Source organism: Zonotrichia leucophrys, chromosome 8, assembly GCF_028769735.1.
Source record: "Zonotrichia leucophrys gambelii isolate GWCS_2022_RI chromosome 8, RI_Zleu_2.0, whole genome shotgun sequence".
NCBI lineage: Eukaryota > Metazoa > Chordata > Aves > Passeriformes > Passerellidae > Zonotrichia > Zonotrichia leucophrys.
The window spans coordinates 9,632,809-9,650,238 of NC_088178.1; the positions used below are offsets into that span (position 1 = coordinate 9,632,809).

At 48.4% G+C, this 17,430-nt stretch overlaps 1 protein-coding gene across 1 annotated transcript in view; it reads left to right on the forward strand.

Moving 5' to 3' along the window:
* Positions 1–986: 986 nt before the first annotated feature.
* Positions 987–17,430, forward strand: part of NR5A2 (nuclear receptor subfamily 5 group A member 2) — an 84,326-nt gene continuing 67,882 nt past the window's right edge. The window contains exons 1-4 of the mRNA XM_064719892.1: positions 987–1,050; positions 10,826–10,963; positions 13,309–13,427; positions 14,643–14,784. Of these exons, the coding sequence (XP_064575962.1) occupies positions 987–1,050; positions 10,826–10,963; positions 13,309–13,427; positions 14,643–14,784 (463 nt within the window). The remainder of the gene's footprint in view (positions 1,051–10,825; positions 10,964–13,308; positions 13,428–14,642; positions 14,785–17,430) is intronic.

A 17,430-nucleotide genomic window follows, 5' to 3' on the forward strand; every position in this document is an offset into this window, starting at 1 on the left:
CAGCTGAGCTGAAGAATCACCCAGTCATCTGCATAGCTGCCCACTTTCATTAAAATTGTTTAAAGCCAAACACTTGACAGCCATTTGACAAGCTGTGGGTAGGGTTTGTGCCTCACAGCCTTAGAGGTGAGTGCAATACTCTACATATCATAATCCTGGGATATCAATGTTTAACCATGTTGTAAAGCTCTTTAGTGAGAAAGTAGTATATGCTTTCAACTAAATGGCTACAACCTGGAGCTACTCTCCAGCCTGAGGACTGGGGCAATAAAATGTTTCTGTGTGACAAACTATCGGGAGAGATTTGCTGGTGCTGTTAGTCAGAGTGTAGAATCCCCAGTGCATTCAGAAGCCTCCCTTAAGGAATTAATGCTTGATTGTTTTGCCATCCAAAGAGTGTTTACAGAAGCCAAAACAACCATGCTTGCTGTCCACTGTGCAAAGAGGTGATGACATCAAGAAGACAGGTCACAAGTCTGAGTTTATAGACATTACACTCATGTTGGTATGGCTTTTCATCCACTCAGTATGATCTTATGACCCCACAACTTTACAACCTTCCCCTCTCTGGGCTTCATAGCACCTCTCCACTCTAGGTTAATCATTTCTCTGCCATTATCTGCCAACAGTTCTTATCTCTTTTGCTGTCACTTTATAACAGGGTCTCTTATCAAGCTGTACTAAATCACGTGATGGTGCCAAACCTATCACAAGTTGCAATTCTTCTGATTAGAGACTATCATGAAATGGGATACATGGTTTACAGCAGGTCACTAATGCTGGAAAAAGTACAGAGTCCACTCAAAGACATGCTTGTTACTTTCTGAATTCTTGGATATTTTTTTTGTTGTTGTTCATCACGCCGACTTTCACTGAAGGCTATCATAGCCTGAGTCTCAAGGCCAGAAAAGTTTACAGGCTGCACCTCTCCTGTACTCAATGCTGTACCCCTTGTACCCAAGGGTACGGTATATTCACACCTAATAATGTCTTCTGGTTCTCACGCAGCCACCATACAGGAATCTATAAAACATGGACTTACATCAGCTGGTAAGTAACAGTTTTCTAACTGTTTTGAAGATTCTGTGTAAATATATTAGATTTCTGGGTATCCAAACTGAAAAAATCACTACCATTGGGTGAGCCTATGATTAATTTGCACATATACTTAGGCTAGAGAGAACATTACAAAACCATGTAAAAATATAAGAAAACAGATGATGATCCATAGAGTAAGAATTTTCTCTAGAGATAATGCAATTATCAAATATATATAATTAGATAATTAACAGTATTTTTATCTATTATGATTTATAATAACTGTGAAATTGTGCATGTGCATGTAGAAAAATTTGCAAAAATTAGATTTAAATTGCTTCTGGCCGGATAATTCATATTGAAGAAAACCACAGGAATGGTTTTGTCTTTTCAGTGATACTGTGGTTTCTGTCAAATGCGGATTCTTTCTTATAGCTGAAAATGTCATTCAGTGGGAGTGGGCTGGGTAATAGAAGTCAGTTAAGACTTCAGAGCAGCAAAGTGAATACTTTCAGTAGCATATGGAAACAGCACCCACTCCCTGTCAGAAAGCCATCAGGCACAGGTTGCTCTGGCTTGCAGGCACAAGGGGCATTGCACAGCCAGATGTCCCAGGCTGTCCCAGGCTGTGGTGGCTGTGGCCGAGCCCCAATGGGTGCATGTCCCCACCACCTTCCTGCCCTTCTGCACCCATTTCCTGTCTCAGGCCTCTCTGTCTCTCACCACACACCTGGAGCAAGGTGTCTTTCCCTGTCCCACCAGCCCGAAACTGGGGCCAAGCAGGCCTGCAAAAGGCTTACCAGAGGAAAATTCTCCTTCACGGAGCAGAAGGCGCTTCACAAGCCAACCTAGCAGTGCTGCAGGTTCCACAGCCCAGGGTTTTGCAAGGCTGTGCCTCAGCACAGCATTTCCTGGCAGGGATGAAAGAAGGGATCTTTGGCCCACAAGCGGAATCAGGGCACGCTTTCCTCCTCTTGCCCCAAAGTGCGTCATCACAGGGCAGGTGAGGAGTTCACCCTGATGCTGGGTGTGATGTGGGCACCTTGCCATCAAGGGAGGCTTTGGGACCGTGGGGATGGAGGGCACAGCAACAGCTGCAGGAAATAGCCTCAAACATAACTGATCTTTGTCTTCTGGGTAGAGCTGCTGCTTCTCCCAGAGAAGGGCTCCCACCTTGGACTCAAGCGTGTTTCAGCCAGATGTCCCCTCAGAGTCCCTGTGCCTCCCTACAGGTGTGGGGTACTCCTCTGCACAGCTCTGCCCCAGAAACACACGGAAAAGGTGGCAAGTCCAGCTTCCCCTCCAGGTCTTTAACTTTTCCTCTTTCTGGTTGCCACAGAGGGACCCTCTGGCTCTGTTTCCTGAGGAATAGTAAAATAATTATACATCTCATTTATCTGAAGAGTGGTTACTGAGACAAAGTTTCTTAAGGTGAAAGGATAAAAACCTAGGAGAAGGGAAAATAAGACACTCACCTGTGATATTTAGACCAATTAAATGCCATTTTCATGGTTTCCAGAAGACTGGCAGGTCTCAGTTCCCAAAATCATGTGGATATGAGAAATGACATTGCTACAGGGAGTAGCAGAGACTCTTGTCACCATATCACTTATACATGTGCTGTATCACAAAAATACCAGGACAGATTCATACAGCATGGCCCAGAAACAAGCAGGCCTAAATCTTGGGAAACTTTCAAAAATCCTGTGTACTCTGATTCAGGGGAAGGATTCTGTCCTTCCATGACACTGCTGAGCCAGAACCCATGGTAGCATCCCTGAAAAACTCACCTAACTCAGCCTTGTGAACTGATCACCATGTACCTGTAAGGGTTAAATGGAACCCACACCAGGGTTGGGTTCCATTTAACCCTTACAGAGGGCCTCTGCTTGGAGCTGGGGGAACCAAATAGGAAGTAGCCAGATTCTGTTCTTATTTGCACTGGAGAGTAGTTCTTTAGAAAAAAAAGCTGTCCTCCCAGGTTAGAAGTACAATCAGCAGCAGGGTCACAGGCTCATAAGAGTAAATCCTATCCCCAGGCTTTTGCTTTTGTCCTGTCCTTTCTGGCATTCTCCTTCACTTTTCCCTTTCTAACCAAGGCAGAGTGGATGGGTTTCTGAGAGGCTGCCACAGCCTCTGCACCCTCATCCCACCAGCCCCTCAGGGCAGAGACCCTTGCTGCTTCCCACCACACGGGCTGAGTTACCCTTGTCAGGGAGCACTCTGTGCATTTCCCCATCTGGCAATAAGTTAGTTTTTGTTACAAACCACTGACATGTCACAGCTTCCTCCCAGCAAGGAGGGCATCTTCCAGCTCCCATGAATGCAAATCAGACTCCACTGGTATAAATAGCAGTGGACCTCTCCCTTGGAGGGCAAACACAACCAGCCTGGAGCTGGAGTGTGAGTGGTTGTTGACACCTGCTTTTAGGTTTATAGTCATACAATCAAAAAGGCAACCAGAATTCACAAAATCTTAATAGTACATACTATCTTCCAGATGACAAACACCATATGGACTTATAAATGGTTTTATGGAAGTGCCATGATTTTTTTTCTTCTACCAGATTCTGAGGCAATACCAAGATAGTTGACTAGTTTTATTTTTCCTTGAATCAGCCTCTTGTCTTAGCATCATTAGGGACATTATGCAATTTTTATAAGCATTAGCTATGATTATTTAACAGAAATAACTGTTTCATTTACTTTTAAAAATTGTTATATAAGAGGAAAAATAATCTACTTGTAGTTTACAACTGTGATATTTTTCAGCTTGTAGAATACTTACTGCCATCTTCATTTTAATGTGTGTCCTCAGGCAATTAATAGTATTCAAATTAGGGCTCATGAGTTTGGCAAAGTTAGTTTTTATGTTTAGTAGTAATAGGAATAGTAGCATTTTCATGTGATTAACAAAGACAGTATATACTACCTTTTAAAGTTTAGATCAAGATTTTGGCCAGCATTTATACAGGCAAAGCTTTTACAGCAGTGAACAGTTTGAGCTGTGTGAGGACTGTAAGATATGCCATAGGTTATTTTCTTAATGTCATTGGACTTTTGCTGTTACTCTTATCAATTTTCTTCCCACTTTTCCTGTCCTCACTTGCTTATACTGCAAATGAGCCATCTAAAAGGAGCAGTATTTACTTTTACATCCAATTTTTTTCTCTTAGTCTGATTTTAAATACCATAGTACATGAGGCAAAGATGATGCCTGTGTGAGGGATCACTCCACTACTGACAAAAGCCTCAAGCTTCTTGTCTGTGAGGGTAATTTAAAGGTCAGCTCTCAAACTTGTCTTATATATATAAGGTGAAAATGAAGAAGTGTCTGCAGGAGGATTTGTGTGCATCTGTCTTGTGGGGAAACCCATTAAAACTTCTCATGATAGATCATTATTAATGTCTAGAGTTTACTCACATATTACATGAGTACATATATATATATATATAACCTTATATATTAATATATATTAATACATCCTTATGTGCAATGAGCAGACATGCAAATGTACACAATCCTTATCAAGATTTCTCAGTGTAAACTATGCCTAGTTTATCTTCTCATAGTTATTATTTTACATTACGTATGGATAAATCTTGGGACAAATAGCTATGTATGAGCTTAAAGCTTTTTCATTATAAAGGTCAGCTAAAAAAATTTTTTAAATAAAGTTTTCCAAACTTTGAAACATGGAGGGAGGGGGAGGGAAGAAGCAGACCTAAACCATCTCTTTTTTCCACCAGCAGATCAAGGTCAATTGCCTCAGCAAAAGAAATTTCATTTTTAAGCCTGTCTGTGCAGGATAGAAATCAATTATCTCTTATGATACAGAGACCGGCGCTCAGCCCTGACGGGAGCCTTGTGGTATATACAAATATATTTGGAGTTCTATTCCCAGACTAAGCTCTAGCTTTTTAACTAGAGGTTCCACACTCGGCTCCAAAAGGGTAGCACAGACAGAAACAAAATCGCCTCATCAGAACCGTAATGATCAGTGCTGGGAAGGGGCGATGGATGGCGGCGGAGGGGAGCGTGGGGATGGTCCGGGCAGTCCCTGGGCCGCCGCGGGGCAGCGGCTCCGCTCCTGGGCGCGGAAAGGAGCCCCGCTGATGGATTCGCCTCCCCGCCTCCGGCTGCGGGGGAAGCCGCCGCCCCCGCGGCAGACAGCCGCGATCAGCGAGCGCGTTTCCCCGTCGCACCATTAGCGGGAACACCATTGCCCAGGCAGCGCGGAACTAAAGGCGTTTTCCATACAGAATTCATGTCATTTCGGGGCGGGAAGGGGAGGGGGGAATTTCTAATAGACTCCCTGCTTGCAAAACTGGATCTTTAAGTGTTGAATAAAAGAGACCTGATGATGGGATCGATCCAGGGAAGCCGTGCCGCCAGCCCTGAGCACGGCTCACCCCGTCCCTAAGGGCGCCCGGGCATGCCTTAGCCCTTCCACGCCTTCCAGTTAGTTCAGCAGAATGTCGGTCGGAAACTGCCTTGCAGCAACAAGTGCCGGCCGCTCCTGCCCCCAGGCGTGCGGGCCGCCCCGCGGGAGGGAGCGCGCCCCGGGCGGGCGATGCTCACCGGGCCACGGCGGGGCCCGCGCCCCGAGCCGGGCGGGACGGAGCAGACGGCGGCAGGACGCGGTGAAGTGTTACGACACCTCACTGATGACTCACTTACCAATAAAAGAAAGGCAATCAGAGCGATGCTTTACCACCCACTTGGCCCTGCTCGCTCCTCTCTCCGAAGTCTCCTGTCATTCTGCAGCACGCTGCTGCCAGGTGCTCATAAAAGCAGTGCATTCCGACGGGCAGCAGGAGCTTGGCCGAGCTTGAAAAATGGCTTTTCGGTCAATAATTGACCGTTTGGAAATGGCTCTCTATGCCGGACCAGAGCGGAACGACGTCTCTGTAAAGCAGAAATGAATGATTAGCTGTATAAAATGAAGGCAACAGGCACAGACGTGGTCCTCTGTGGCGTGCGTTTTACTACAAAAGTATTTCAGTCTGAGGCATCCACTCTGTTTTGCTGAGAGTGATCAAAAACAATCCAAACCAAACTAAACAAACAAACAAAAAAGAAAAAAAAAAGGGGGGTGAAGGAAGAAAATGAAAAAAATGAGAGGGAAGTGGGAAGTGTATTTTTGTGTTTGGAGTGGGTTGATTTAATAAGTTAGGGATTTTTTTTCTGGGTTGTTTGTTGTTTTGTTTTTTTTTCTAGAAGGGACAGTTCCTTTCCCAAAGCCTGAGTTGGAGGCACTAGCAATCTCCATTTAATGAATCCCAGGGAACTGAATGCAATATCGCCTGGGCAAAATGATGAAAGGAGACCGTTGGCTACGGGGTTTGGAAGGTTTTGAGGTAGTCTGCTCTGATCATATGTAGGGATAATCTGCTTATGACAGGAGGAGAGGAGAGGAGAGGAGAGGAGAGGAGAGGAGAGGAGAGGAGAGGAGAGGAGAGGAGAGGAGAGGAGAGGAGAGGAGAGGAGAGGAGAGGAGAGGAGAGGAGAGGAGAGGAGAGGAGAGGAGAGGAGAGGAGAGGAGAGGAGAGGAGAGGAGAGGAGAGGAGAGGAGAGGAGAGGAGAGGAGAGGAGAGGAGAGGAGAGGAGAGGAGAGGAGAGGAGAGGAGAGGAGAGGAGAGGAGAGGAGAGGAGAGGAGAGGAGAGGGGAACTTTATTTGCCATGCTTTTCCTGATGTAAATAGTCTCGTAAAGTTGGACGTGACAGGTGTGTGAGGTCAAGCAGCAAAACCGCGTTCGGAACTTTCCCATCTGCACAGAGATCCCGTGCCGGCCGCACTGCCGCACGCTGCCTTCGCCGGGGCGCTTCTCGAGGCAGCGCCACTGCGTGCCCGTGGCAGTGACAGCCTGTGCCCGAGGCTGCGTGTCTATGCCGAGGACAGGATGCGTGATGCTGCCTCCTTCCCCGAGCTTGGCTGAAGTCACTGTTTTCACTGAGTGATGGCTCAGAGCGGCTCTGGGCAGGCGGCAAACGGGAATGTTCAGCGGGAGAGAAAGGGAGACAGGATGAGGATTTCCCTCCTTAAATACTTCCCTTTAAGTCTTTTTGATTGGTTTTGGATTTAGACTTCCCAGCGGAAAAGTTTCAGTCCTCCGCTTATTTATCTATTTTATTTCTTTCTGGGAAGTTTTTCTTGAACATCCACCTTCCCCCTTCCCCGCTCATCCCACACCACAAATGCTCTCTTTCGCTACTTTGCTGGGAAGGTAAATGAAACCTTCTCCGGGATACCTCCCGACACAAAGCTGGAAGAGATCATGCTATTTGTTTCTCATCGAGATCACTCCAAGCTGGAAATGTCTCTGCTTAGGGAAAAAGACTTGGAAATTTGCTGAGGTTTCGTGCCTTCTTGGAAGCTGTAAGCAATCAGAGCTTGCCTTGAAATATCATCACACAGAAACCTCTGCCTTGGAAACAAAGAGGTGGAAAAGCTGCAGATTACTTAACATTAGAGAATGGGGTTTTTAAAATGTAAATGTACATACATTTAAATAGGGAAGTATAAAGTATTCCAGGTCTTGCTCCTTGTACTAATCAAGGCTGCTGGAAGCTCCCCGAGCCATCATCTTTTATAATTATAATTACACGCGTCAATCAAGACCTTCAGGCAAAGTCAGAACAAGGCAGGCAAACTCAGGAGAGAAATCGCATTAAAAAAAAAAAAAGTTTGGAGAACTTGGTAAGGAATGGAGAAGAGATTAAAAGAAAGGGTAATTAAGGTTGCTCAAGGCAATCGTGAGAGCTAGAACTCCATGTTAAATTAAATGTAGCCACAAGGGACCAGGTATCATTTATAATATGTACTGCCCTAAACTGTTACTTCGGAGAAATGTGGATGTGTAATAACCACTCCAAAGTATTTTCATCCATAGCGATAGCTCGCAGAGTCACTTTGCCATGTACAGTTGGAACTCCCTCCAAACAATTCCCTGGCAGAATGGCACTAAGCCCCGGAGTAGGAGGGAAGAGCCCGGGGACCGGTGCTAGGGCCGCGCCCGCGGGGGAGTGTTGCCCGCTGGGGCACTTAGCCGCGGCCGGCCTGAGCCCCGCAGCACTCGGGCTGGTTTCGCCTGCCCTGTCCTGGCTGCGGGGTTTCCTTCCCCGGCTTTTCCCCAAAACGCAGCTGCCTTCCCGGAGCAGTAGTAACGAGAGCGGCAGCACGGAGCGCCCCGTCGGGGAATCGCCAAGCGGCGTGACCCACCCGGCGGCGAGCGAAAGGGAGGGGACCGGTTGTCCCCGATGGAGCCCAGCGGGCTGCAGGACCCAGGTCCGCAGGTGTCCTGGTGGTCTGCTGCAAATGCGCTTGGAACTGTGCCCTGATGACTCTTCTCCTGCGGGGCAGGGCTGGGAGAAGAGGCCGCTCCTCTGCGAGCCGCCCCCGGAGCGCTCCGGCCGCCCGTCGGGCCCGGACGGCCCGGCCGCAGCTCGGAAGGCCGGAGGGCCGCGGCCCCGCCGCGAAGCGGAGGCCCCCGACCCGCAGCCCTCTCGGCGGGCGCCCGAGGGAGGGAGCGGAATCGGCGCTGTGCCGCTGTCGCCGCCAGTGCTGAGCCGCCCGGGATCAGCGCAAGGCGATGCTACACGGTGGCGTCTGACAGAGGGCATGTTTGTAACTAATGCACCTGGAAATAACTTCCCAAGGGCCGAGGCAGGGTCTCAATACGAGCTACTTCTGCCCAGAAACGGGGTCATTCTCTCTAGATGGTTTTCAGCCAACCCGTCTTAGCCGTCGAACTGTTCGGTCCCGCATCTCGCCATGTTGCTCTCCTAAAACTTATTCGCAGAGGACCTGTTTAATTGTGAAATAATAACTTGAGAAATAACGTGTTGGTATCGTTCGCCCGCTCGTGCTCCCGCCCGAAGGCGAATGGCGGAAGGTGAGAGTGGAAGGAGACAGAGAGGTCCGGGCCTCTCTGAGCGTTGAATCCATCCCCCAAATATCAAACGCTGCACAGAGAAGGGAAAAAGACTTCTTCTACGCCGGTGGTGCTGATGTTGGGTTGGCTAGGAATATGCGTTGAGTTAGCAAAGGTGTCCCAGCTACTGGTTGCAAAAAGTTAAGAGCACAGCCGAGATCGCTCTCTGCATGTGGAGCGCCTGTCCCTGCGCGGGTTCACCCTGCGATCATCAGCACTGCTGAATAAGTTACAACAACCGCCAGTTTTCACTATCGCTCTCCCAGCCGATGGGAAATGCCATACTCCGCGATGGGGACACTTCCGCGCCTCACTTTCCATCGGAAGCAGTTTTCACCGCCAAACATTTTCAGCTTCTCCAACACTTTATACAGATTAAAGAGTCAGAGGAGAACGGGCAACCGAGCGCTCGGACGAAGGGCTCGGATGCTTTCCAAGGTGCAAATATCGCTCATCCCACACCATCAAACCTATGCGGCGCAGTAGGAACGGCGCGGAAGCCCCCGGGCCCTCCCGGAGAGCGGGGCGGAAAGGCCAACGATGGCAGGCAGACCTCCGGCCCGGCTCGCCGGGCGGTCGGCACCCAGTTGCCCCCGGAGCCCCCGCAACGCCGCGCCGCGGGACCGCTCGGCTCTCGCCACTGAGGCACACACTTGCGAGAAACGAGTTCTTTAGGACAACTTGGAAAATAGTGCCGCTTGCTGCACTGTGAGCCGGGGAAGGGGGACTCAAGCGATGGCTCTGTCAGGGCTTTGGCTTCTGTGCAAGGGAAGAGACTGGCACTGACCGATTTCGCACGACGCTTAGGGAAGGGAGACCCAAAAAGCCTGAATAAGCACAGCGAGCTCCAGCACGTTTCCCGCTTGCTTGTTTCAGACTCCAGGGCTGCGCGGCGGCAACGTGTCCGCAAGGGCAGAGGTTTCCACTGTCCACCCCCGCCCGCCCAGAGGGAGGGCGAGGGCCGGGGTCTCCGCAGCCGGCGCTGGCCGGGCGGAGGCATTGCCCCACCGGCCCCTAGAGAGATTGAGCGTGGCTGCCCACTGGCAAAGAGGCACAGCCGCTGAAGGCAGTGCAGGCGTAGCCCGGCTTGGCGAGGCTGGTAGCCCGTCGGGCTCCGCTGGGGTTGGAAGGGGAGGCAACAGGCCAGACCCTCACACCACAGCCCCGTTTTAGAACCGGGTAGGGGTGACTGCACTGGGCCACTGTGTGCGCTGGGGGTGTTGCTCATCCCGCCTCTGCCTTATTGGCTGCAGCGGCGGTGTCGGGGCCCCCCTCCGCCGGAGTCCTCGCTCCCCACAGCCCCCGGGCTCTCGGAGCGCCTCCCCGCGGGCCCGGGGCTAGAGGTCCCGACTCGGCACCTCCGCACTTGTACCGGGGGGAAAAGGGGAGGAGGAGGGGGAGGGGAAGGAGAAGGAGGAGGGAGGGAGGAAGGGAGGAGGGGGACGGGGACGGGGGTGGGAACCCTGGCCAGCAGCACCAGCGGCGGCAGAGTGCTCCTGTGCACTGTGCCGCTCCGCATGGATCGGGGCGCCGGGCTGCCGCCGTGCTGAGCCCCGGGCGGAGCTGCTGCGGGCTCCCGGGGTTCCTCCTTCCTCCCCAGCACCCCCGGTCTTCCTCCTCCTCCTTCTCTCTCCTCCGCCTCCCGCCGCCTGCAGCTCGACTACCACTCCGCGGCTCCCTTAGCCGCGGGCGCCCGGCGGCTCCTCCCGGCGGCCGGGGCCGCTCGGTACTCCCGCTGCAACTGGGCAAGGGCTGGCGTGGAGCACAGGGAGGGAAAAACAGGAAGAGGGGGAAGAGGCAGCAGCCGCCGAGCGCCCCTTGCTCCAGCTAAATCTGTGCTGCCGTGTCCAGGTGCTGGTGTCGCGGACGGACACGGAGCCCCCAGCCCGGCCCGCAGCCGCCTTGTCATGCTACCCAAAGTGGAAACGGAGGCTCTGGGACTCGCCCGGTCGAATGGGGAACAGGGGCAGATGCCGGAAAACATGCAAGGTAAGGGGGGAGACGCAGGGCGCTCCCCCTCCGCGCACGCTCGGGTTTCCCTCGGCAAAGCGCCCCTTCGTCCTGCCAAAAAAGTTTGCGGCAGTTGCTTGCGAGCTGCCCCGTCACCGCCCGCTCCGCGCCCCGCCGAGCCCCTGCCTTCCCGGGCCGGCTTTCAGGGCGGCTCGACCGAGGACCGGGGGCCGGGGTGCCAGGGCCAAGGCGACGACAAAGCCCTGCTCAGAAGGTGCAAACGGGGCCGAGAAACTGCCAAGCATCTGGCCGGCGAGAGCCTACCCTGGGGTGCAGACGTCCCGTCGGACGCTGCCCGGCCCCGCTGCAGATCCAGAGGATCTCGGTCTAATCCCCATTCCGCGCAAAACTGCCTCGAAGTTTATGGCAGGTGGAGGTACGCGTGGAAGTTCTGGCGAGCACCCTGCGTGTCACACGCCGTCCCGAAACGGGACCCGAGGGCTCTGTCCCGCGGGTGAGGCGCCCACAGGTACCTTGCAGGTGGTAGCGGCGGTGTAGCGAAACTTCGCAGGAGCTCTGTGGCGGATTTGCGGGGTACCCAGGAAGGCAGAGGGATGCCCAAGCTGGGATGGTGCTGGAAATGTCTATGTCGGGCGGCGGGACCGGGCTGTTCCCGGTGCCGTACTCGGGGCCGGAGCAGTGCGCGGAGGGAGGCGGCGCAGACCCCGCCGAGGGTCGGCTCCCTGCCTTGGAGCCCGGTATGGCCGCTCCGCCCCGCGCGACTCTCCCGGGGCAGAAACTCCCGTCCCGGCTGCTCTTTAGAAACTGTCCCCTCTCCTCTTGGGAGCCTGCAGGCAAGTAGAGGCAGGGTGGGCCGGGGGTTTCGGAGGCGCTGGGAGCGACCCGACCGCCCCTTTTCTCTCCTGTGGAGGATGCTCCGTGCAAGGGCGCGGCGCTCGGAAAACCCCTGCTTTCCCACTCTTTCCTACGGGGAGGGCAACCTCGCCCCAGACCCTGCAGCCGCGACCGCGGGAGCAGAGGGGAGGGCCGGGCCCTCCTCCTCCTCCGCCTGCGGCCGCCCCGTGTCCGCCCCATGCCGCTGACAGGAGGCGATCCCCGGCCGTGCCGAGGTGGCTCAGGAAACGTTTTGCCGGCAGTGTGACGGCGGGATAATGCTCCCGTGAGCTCCAGGAGCTCCCTCGAGCGCCGGGTGCAGCTCCTTGCCTTGGCAAGCCGGGCCGGGGGCTTCGGGCCGAGTCTGACCGCCCCGCTGCTCCCGAACTGTGGCAGCCGCAGAGTTAAAGACAAAGAGGCGACATCCTAAGCGGTCCAGCGGCGATGCCCAGCGCCTCTCGCCGCGTTCAGGAGTCCTCCGCTGCCACAGAGCTTGTCGAAAAGGTCGGAGGTTTAGAGGCAGGGAAGGGGAAGGAAACCGGCCGTGCACTGACCAGCAAGGTTTGTTCTTAGAAGTAACCGGAGCGGCTGACTGGGCTCCTTGTGAGGGTTAGCCTGGCTCGAGTGGGCACGCTCCGGGCATTCATTCCGCATATTTTAGCCCCCCGTTCTCTCCTGACCACCGGCTTCTCCCCGAGCGGCAGAAACTTCAGGCGGCGCCGGCGTGCAGGTTTCACGGCAGCCCCCGGTAGCGGGGGCGCCGGGTCCGCCGGCCGGGCAGAGCCTGAGCGCATCCCCCGAGCACGGCGGCCCCGGCTCGTGTCTCTCTGCCGACACGGGAACAGCTAAAGAGCGTTTTCCCCGGACCGCGGAGCTGCCGGCTGCCACAGCCGGGGGTGCCAGCACGCAGCGCTTGCCCTGGCCCGCAGGGGTGGCGGTCATCCCGAGACTACGGGCTTGGGAGGCGCGGAGGAGGTCGTTTTAACCTGGTTTGGCGAGTAACCTGGATTTCACACGGGGCAAAAGTGCTGGGGCCGTGAGATACAGCTTTAGTCTAGCTAAAAATTTTCTTTCTAGTTGAAAGAAAACTTTAACGGAAAATAATTACTTTCAATATACAAGTGACAATCTTTTCGTTCTGCTTTTTTAAAGCTTGCACCTGATCATTTTCGGATTTAAATGAATTCTTTCAGTTTGTGATTCCATAAAATAAGGACTAGGCACTAAAGGCACTCTATAAGTATAAATACTTAGAACATAAAACTTAGAAGCTGATGCATTTTACTACACTTGTTAAGTACCATGCAGATTTGCTGATGATGGGAAGTTGAATGTCTCCATGCAATTTGTTTTTTTAAATAAAACTTTTTTCTCCCTCTTTTCAGTGGTGTGCTTGTTTAAGTAAGCTTTGTCTCTAGATAAGAAAGTTGCAGAATATTTGAGTTAGTAATGTAAATTCTAATTGAATATGCTATTTCTCCTTTCCCCAGTGTCTCAGTTTAAAATGGTGAATTACTCTTATGATGAAGACCTTGAAGAGCTGTGTCCAGTCTGTGGAGACAAAGTGTCTGGGTACCATTATGGACTTCTCACCTGTGAAAGCTGCAAGGTTCTGTACTAATCAGTCCATAAAAACACAAGTAGAGCAAAACTGTTTCAAAGAACAAGCAGAAAAAAAGGATAATAAATAAACCAGATGTATAATATTTTGGGGTTTTTTTTATATGTTTCTTAATACATTCACGTTAAATAATTAACCACCAAAAAGCTTTAGGATGTAGAAGTCTCTTTGAGAGAGTCCTCTGCACAAATGCAAATAACTGGGACTGTTTTGCATTGTACTTTTGTCACTGTTTTTTAGTATTTTGCTGTCGTGATGTAGTTCTAGAACAACTTTCATTGCTAACTCTGCTAAATACTGGTTTTAGTTGATTTATATTTCTTTTTCTGGAAGATAAAGTAGAAAGATTATCCTTCATGCAGATCAGCTTTGCAAAATCTAATGGAGCTTTCTTAAGATTTTTATTTTTATTCTTCACAATTGCAATGTCGATCTCTGTGATTATAATGACCATGCACTTTTTTCATGCAAACTCTAACTGTCACTTTGACACACAAAGTCAAGTAACCAATTAACATATAGAAAGATGAATATACCTGTGTTGGTCTATTGTGCTATAAGGTTTAAATAATTGTGAATTTATGTCAGATTTTTCATGTAAAAATTTTTAAAGGGTATTTGCAGTTACTTAAGCAGTGCAATGTAAGTGAAGTTCCTTTGCCAGAACAATGCAATTTAAAACACTCGGTTGCATGGAAAAATTAACTAAGCCCACTATATTTTCACTAAAAAACAATCAATGAGAAGTGAATGACAAGCACGTACTATCCCTCCAGCATGCCCCACTGGGATGTAAAATAGCCAGAGGTACTCTGTACTACTCTTATCTTTGCAACTACTTATTTCATGTAAAACTACTTGAAAATGAAGACTTTAATAATTCTGCAATGATTTAAGAATGCGAAAGGAAGCAGTCAGTGTCACTATTTCTGCCACTGGTGTTAGAGGCATGGAAGGCTACAGCCTCCTTAAAGTCTCACCAAGCTTTGACATTAAGTCTCTAAAACATAGCACTAACACAAGAAAACCTCCTTTGCAATCTGGTGGCTATCTCCTGGGCTCAGCTGGCTAATTTAAAATAAACTATGTAACTTTGTAAGTTCTTGAATGGCTTCTGAAAATTATCGTACAATGAATTCCATGAAATGCTGAATGAAACACACGTTCAAGCAAAACAGGCTAATTTTTGTGTCTATCATACAGGGATTCTTTAAGCGAACAGTCCAGAATAACAAAAGGTACACATGTATAGAAAATCAGAATTGCCAGATTGACAAAACACAGCGAAAACGATGTCCTTACTGTCGATTTCAAAAATGTCTAAGTGTTGGAATGAAATTGGAAGGTAAGAGCTATAGTCTTGTTGATATCTTCAACTATACTATAAAATTATAGGATAAGATGTTAATGCATTGTATTTTATATTAAAAAGTTATATAGTTATGGCTTTGAAATGTTAACAAAAGGTTACTTTGTATGGTCAGTGAAATTGTTGCTTTATAAAAAAAATCTAATAAGTAAATGGTAGATTACTACCATCAAGGAAGCAGTCAAAACCATAATCCATTTTGTCATATAAGTATATAGTTTGGTATTTCAGGCTTTTCAAGTTCGTGAATTCATGGATGTAGATTGAATAATTTTGCAGCTTTTAAAAAAGACTTAATTTAGATTAAATATAAAACAACTGTCCAGATTAGAAATTAAATTATTCATTTGCTACAGAGAGTGATCTGATTTTATTTGCATTTTATCTAGGGTTGGGTTGTTTTGGTTTTTTTACATATATTCTTCATATGTAAAAAAACCAAAGGGAGAACAAAAAGAAACAGATAAAATAAGGGTTTTTCTCAGACTGACCTGCCTTTGAGATTAAGGAGCCAAATAATCTCTAAAGTTGTGTCCTATATTTTTGTGATGCTGCACCTGCGAGGCTGTTGTGATTGAAAGAGGATAAGGCATTTGGAAGTACACTTTTTGACTTCATTTCACTTTGTCATCTACAGAGAACAATGAAAAGTGTACAATACCCTTTCAGATAACCAAATGCAAAAATATCATCAACGTGAAGTTGTGAATCATGCATGGTTCATTCTAACTTTGATATATAAAATATTAAAATTCAGATTGCACAGTAGATGGCATTTTTCCTTGACCAAGGACAATTTCTTAAATTCCTTACTGTTACAACTGTATGAAGTGACATTCACCCTAGACGCTTAGCCAGAAAAAAATCAGGCCAAGGAGCAAAACTGTAAGCCATGAAGGGAACCTGAAAGGACAAGAGGCAGTCACCAGGCTCTGGCAAAGGGAGGCTGTTGATACAACTGAAGATAAACAGAAAAATCAGCCTCCTGCAGTTTGATTGATTCAATAGTGTTGTATTTGCCCACAAGACTGAGCTAGCACTGACACACTGCGCTAAACATCCTGAATCATTGCATGTGCTTCCAAATTCAAACAGTACAATTACAGGACATGTGGAATCCTTTTGTCATTGTTGGCATTAAGAAGAAGGATAAAATACATTTGTCTACTCTTACTTTCAACTCCTCTCACTTGCTGACAATGACACAAGACTAAACTTTTTCTTCTGTCATTACACAAAGTTCACCATAAATTTAAGTGGGATGTATACAAAAGCACTTCCTAATCCTATTTGGCTCACAGCTTTTAATTGCAGAGTACCTGTGGGGATACTGTGTATACAGATTTAAAATTAATTACATTTACTAGTGATAAAATTAATTTCATGCATTTTGTTAAAAGTCAGCATTCAGAAGTAGTATTGGCAGCTCATTTTTCCTACAAATTCAAACAAAACACCTGTAGTTTTAAAGGTACTGCAGAAAATGTACTTTAGCTTTCTTATCTACACATCCATACAACTTCTTTTCCGCTGTTTAGAAAATTGGAAGAACATGTGTTCTCTTAATTGTGAATACTTGTGACATTTATATGTGTATTTCCCTGATAGTGATATATAAAGCCTTAAAAGTCGAGTTCATAAATTACCATGGACCAAAAAAATCATAAAGTGTTAAAGTCCTTACGTGATAAGGTACAGTATTATGCGTATCTAGCATTCATAATAAATTTTTAATGTCCTACTAATCCCTAAGATAAAAAGCTCAAGAACTTAACCTCCAGCAATCTCAGCAGTCTCAACATGTCACCAGGCTGTCAAAGGTTCCTCTTTCAATCTAATTGCCGTTGGGCAAGGTGGGCTTGGTGAAAGCTCCTCACTAGTCCATCACATATATCCCATGGTGACAGAGACTGCGGTGACAGAGACCACCAGTATGACTCCCAAGGCAGCTGTTAAGTAGGATTTGTTTTAATTATTTCTAATTCCAGAGATATTATAAGCCAGAACAGTGTCAATAGTTTCTGTTTCACTTCTATCTTCACGTAGAAGGCAGCAAGCTGACAGCTTTCTCTCTGCACATTCCAACTGCAGCTAAACATTTCCATAGAGCTCAGCTAACTAGAAATCTCAAAGTTTTACACCAACCTGGACAGAATCATCAAAAGGAAATGCTTCCCTTTTGCCAAGAGAAATGTATTCCTCTTTGTGACTACTGAACATTTCACAATTTACATTTCAGATGTTTTGCTGCGGTGGAAGGCAGTAATGGAATGATTATAATGAGACAATGTGCTCTGCTGGATACGTCTCAGACAAATTCTGGACTTCAGCCCTTGTTTCTTAATGACATAGTAGCTTGATATAAACCCAAATGTACATTGAGATTTCCACATGATCCCATAGCAGGTGTGAAATTCCTGTAGCCATCCATTGTGTTTGTCCCTGTGTCCTAATCAATGTACAGAGAAGTCCTTCTTTGTTAGTAATATATGCATGTGACATTTAAATCACTAGAAAAAATTGACATTTTTAAAGTCAAAATAAATCCTTTTCCTTAGGAACAAAAGTGCAACTCTGAATTTGGAAAAAAAAAAAGAGTTAAATTTTTACATTTCTGCTCCT